General features: G+C 44.9%; 1 protein-coding gene across 7 annotated transcripts in view; it reads left to right on the top strand.

The window, feature by feature from the left end:
• Window positions 1-5,000, top strand: part of LOC147011049 (uncharacterized) — a 330,511-nt gene that overhangs the window by 254,721 nt on the left and 70,790 nt on the right. For 5 of the 7 annotated variants that reach the window (XR_015052501.1, XM_085860226.1, XM_085860224.1 and 2 more), the window contains one exon: window positions 2,754-2,807. The exons of the other annotated variants lie outside the window; for them this stretch is intronic. Coding sequence is in view for 4 of the 5 variants with exons in the window: in XM_085860226.1 (XP_085716352.1) it covers window positions 2,754-2,807 (54 nt within the window). In the remaining variant the exon portion in view is untranslated. The remainder of the gene's footprint in view (window positions 1-2,753; window positions 2,808-5,000) is intronic. 7 annotated transcript variants of the gene reach the window in all.

The following is a 5,000-nucleotide window of genomic DNA, read 5'->3' as shown; positions in this document are numbered from 1 at the left end:
GATGCCCTCTGGAAGATTCTTGGCCTTCGTGGGGTGCCACCAAAACTGATAGATCTGATGTCTAAACTCTACCCTGGTACTGAGAGTGCTGTGAGATGTGGTGGTGCCATATCTGACTTATTTTCAGTTGTTACTGGAGCTCATCAGGGGTGTGTACTGGCCCCCACACTTTTCAGTGCTTGTATGGACTGGATTCTATGGAGGATGTCGGAGAGATCTAGCTGCGGTGCATCGTTTGGGAATGTCAAGATCTCTGACCTTGATTTCGCAGATGATGCAGTCATCTTTGCGGAGACTTTGGATATACTTTTGGGGGCCCTCGAGGTGCTGAATGAGGAGTCAGAGCCGCTGGGATTATGGGTTTCCTGGGTCAAAACTAAGATCCAGGATTTCAATGACATCTTGGTTGCTGCTGTCCTGTCTGTGCCTGTTTGTGGTGAGGATGTTTTGGTCGTGGAGAGATTCACTTACCTCAGCAGTGATATTCATGTCTCTGCTGGCTGTGAGTCAGAGGTCAACAGATGTCTAGGTCGAGCCTGAGGAGTCATGGATTCACTGTATCATGGGGTGTGGCGCTGCCGGTACCTGTGCAGGAGGACGAAAGTCAGAGCCTTCAGGTCCTTGGTGCTTCCAGTCTTGCTCTATGGATGTGAGACTTGGACTCTGACCAAGGATCTGAGATGGAGACTTAATTCCTTTGGGACCAGGTCTCTTCGGAGAATCCTTGGCTATCGCTGGTCAGATTTTGTGTCCAACGAGCGGTTGCTGAGTGAGACTCAGATGAGATTTGTTACCTGCATAGTCCTTGAGCATCAGCTGCGGCTGTATGGACATGTGGCTCGTTTTCCTGATGTTGATCCTGCTCACCAGATTTTCTCAGCGAGGGAATCTCATAAGTGGAGGAGGCCAGTGGGCCGACCACGTGCCTCGTGGTTGCAGCAGGTTGATCAGCATCTCAAGGAGATTGGGATGGGACAGGCATCTGCCTGGGGGATGGCCAGACGGAGGCCCCTGGAGTACCGGCGGAAAGTGGACGCAGCGACGCGCTGCTCTGACACATGCCCATAATGTTATACCTGACCATACCTGAGCTGACTGTATATCACCATCTGTCAGCCGAGGGAAGGACATTCCATGAGCAACACTCAAGCTGTATTTAGTCTGGCACGTTTAGGCTAAATTGGTGACTGTAATTGACTCATATGCCTCATACACTCAGATTGGGCAGGATCCAAACTCATAGAAGGCCCAACCTTTCACCAATCAGATTATATCTCACGGTAATGTAAAAAACTTGCCATGGATTGGTGGGGGTTTTACAATTTGAAAAACTCAAGCTTCGATGATATTTATGCACTGAAGGAGCAGAATATAAAATAGAACCATCAGCGTGCTGGGACATCAAATGTTATAAGATGATGGGACATGACATTAAATCGCATAAGGCGATGCTCGCATGTAGTGCAAGACCAAGAGCAGAATGTCACACTGTGAGAAACACGATCCGTAGGCATTTCTGTTCTGACTTTTGTTGGTATAACAAATGGGATATGGGTTTATTTTGTTTATAAACCTATTATTTGTTACCCTGTTTGGGAAAAAAAATGCCTGAAATTTTATTCAATTTTCATATCTCATCACACTCTTGAAAATTCACTTCTTTGAGATCACACATGAGTCTAAACATCATGGTCATAATCAGTGAACATATAATGTGGGTAATGTAAGTGTAAAGATCATGGTGGAGTTCCAAGTGGAATGTAAGATAATGGCAGTTTCATGTTGGATTGGAAAGAGAATGGTGGAGTGGTAAGCTCAAGGTCAAGACCCAGGAAACCAATTTCATCACTGCCTATTTACAGGCAATCTCGCAGTCTCTTGGTGTATTGTAGGCCTGTGTCACTTCACCCCTCTGGGAGGGCGTTTAATATCTGAGCACACATGACCTACGTCAGTCCCTGGCCAAGACTGAAACATTATGGCTCTGTGGCTTAAAATTGAACTTTCTGAGCCATTATATTTGGCAAATAAAAAAGTAAACTGAAGGAGTTGCTTTAATCAATTTGGGATGCTTTGATGATATAATAATATAAAGATCATGGTGGAGTGTAATAATCATGATGGAATTTATGAATCATGTAAGAATATAATCATCACGGTGGAGTGCAAAGATCATGAAGCCTGGTGTTGGTTGACTTGGGATCTTAGGATCTTGAGTTCAAGCCCCTGTCAGTTATTGAATTAACACCAGGTTGGGTTGACTCAGCCTGTTATCCATCTGAGGTTGGTGAAATGAGTATCAATGTACTGGCAATAGGGGCATTGCATCAGTGGCACAGCTGTGCTCTCAGCCAATGATGCTTTCTGGAGCAGTGTGCTTCATACAAAGGAGGAGTAAAGATCATGGTTGGTTTTATTTATTTATTTTATTCTTAAAATTTCTTTACAGCTTTCAGAATGTTTTGATAACCCTGGAGGACTTTGTGTCCGAACTTGGAGCACCAGCTCAACCAGACTTGGAACACCTGCTCTGGCTTGGAGAGTGCACTATCTGGGTTGGAGCACAGACCCTAGTTTGAATTGCACAAACTCTGTATTCTTGTCTGTATTTACTCAGAGACGTGTGAAGTTCACAGTCAAAACTTTACATATGCCCAGCATAATTCAGATGTCACTTTGAAAGCCATTGGATACCCCAATTTTGAACTACTCTGCAAATGAAGTCTTTCATTTGAACCACTTTTGTCTTTCAGGGAGAAATGGGGGAGCTCGGTTTGGCTGGACAGAAAGGCCAGAAAGGAGTTCAGGCAAGTTGCACCCAATGCATTTGTGGAAGAAAACTTTGTCTTGTAGTTCGTTTGTTCATTATTTAATTTAACAATAACATTGTTCTTCATTCTTGATAGTTATGGCATTTTCTATTTTGGATTAATGGATCACCATTTGGAGGCTCATTGCTGGACTTGGTATACCAACACTGGTGGTGTGGCAAAGGAGATTGACAATGTGCTCGTTGGTGGTCGCTGGAGGATGATCCAAAACTGCAGGGTCTACTGGTGTGCTCAGTTCCTCAATACCGACCAAAGGCTTGAGGTAGCAACTCTGAAGTTGCAACATAAATCCGGGAGAATGGTAACATCCAGGCCTAGGTGGGATGTTGGTAAGCTCAAGGATGAGAGAGTAGCTGGGGAGGATGCCCTTTGAAGGATTCTTGGTCTTCGTGTGATGCCATCAAAACTGATCAATCTGATGTCTGAACTATACTCTGGTAGAGTGCTGTTGGATGTGGCGATACCATCTCTGACTATTTCCAGTTGTTACTGAAATTCTTCAGGGGTGTGTACTGCCCCCCCACACTTTTCAGTGCTTGTCTGGACTGGATTCTGGGGAGGATGTCAGAGAGATCAAGATGCAGTGCATCATTTGGGAATGTAAAGATCTTTGACCTTGATTTTGCACATGATGCAGTCATATTTGCTGAGACTCTGGATATCCTTTTGGGGGCACTTGAGGTGCTGAATGAGGACTCAGATCTGCTGGGATTATGGGTTTCCTGGGTCAAAACTAAGATCCAGGCTTTAAATGACATATTGGATGCTACTATCCTGTCTGTACCTGTTTGTGGTGAGTGTGTTGAGGTCACGAATAGATTCTCTCCATTCCGCTCTTTCTTTTTCTAATCCTCCAAGAAGAAGTGAATTCTTGCAGAATTTTTTTCTGTAAGGCTCACTTGGATGCGTCTGGATGGGTTTGAGGGTCGTGGAGTAGCGGCTAAAACCCGAATCCTATCCAGGTTCCTCCTGATGACTCCATCTTTCCTCTACTTATTTTTGTTCCTTCTTGCTCTTCCACTTCATTATCATGGCAGTGATAGTCATGTCTCTGCTGGCTGTGAGCAAGAGTCCAATAGACATCTGGGTCTGGCCTGGGGAGTCATAGATTCACTGGATCACGGGGTGTGGCGCTGCCGGTAGCTGTGCAGGAGGACGAAAGTCTGAGTCTTCAGGTCCTTGGTGCTTCCAGTCTTGCTCTACAGATGTGAGACTTGGACTCTGACCAGGGATCTGAGAGGGAGACTTAATTCCTTTGGTACCAGGTCTTTTCGGAGAATCCTTGGCTATTGCTGGTCGTACTTTGTGTCCAATGAGCGGTTGCTGAGGGAGACCCAAATGAGATTTGTTACCTGTATCGTCCGTGAGCATCAGCTGCGGCTGTATGGACATGTGTCTCATTTTCCTGATGCTGATCCTGCTCACCAGATTCTCTCAGTGGGGGAGCCTCACAAGTTTAGGAGGCCAATGGGCTGACCACGTGTCTTGTGGTTACAGCAGGTAGATCAGCATCTCAAGGAGATGGGGATGGGCCAGGCATCTGCCTGGAGGATGGCTAGATGGACGCCCCTGGAATACCGGCAGAAAGTAGACAAAGCGATACGCTGCTCCAGTGCATGCTCCCGTACCTGACCTGATTTGGAGGCTTACGAGCAGGTGAGCAGGAAAGATACTTGGAAACCTCAGCATCGAAGGAGGCTATTTCACTATTCTGAGGTGGTGTTATATCCATATCACCTCACTCATACTGCATCACTTCTCTTCTTTTCTCTTTACAAAAAAAATATTAAATCTATCTATCTGTTATCATGAAGGATTATGAAACAATTTTGCATGAGTTAAGAGCATTGACATCCCATTTACTGAGCTTATACTTAACAACCATACCGCTGACTTCAAATATTTTGAAATATACATGGTTTTGGAAACATCTCGTGAAGAACCTAATGTTGTGAAAGATCTCACATGACCTTTAACGTCTGTTCATGGCAAGTAAAGCAACCGGCTTAATGTTCCTTTTTGAGCACCACACATTTCAAGATGCAGCATCTCGGGCTGGCAACGTACCAAGACATCAGTTTTAGTCCATTTTGACATTGTCAGGTATCTATATTAGAAGGAGACAAAACAGAAGTTATTGTGCTTCTTATGATCTCAGCACTCTGAAGG

This window comes from Eptatretus burgeri, chromosome 16, assembly GCF_056783735.1.
Source record: "Eptatretus burgeri isolate ZD-2024b chromosome 16, Ebu_testis_v1, whole genome shotgun sequence".
NCBI lineage: Eukaryota > Metazoa > Chordata > Myxini > Myxiniformes > Myxinidae > Eptatretus > Eptatretus burgeri.
The sequence above is the reverse complement of the archived record's forward strand: the minus strand, read 5'-3'. Positions and strand labels throughout refer to the sequence as shown.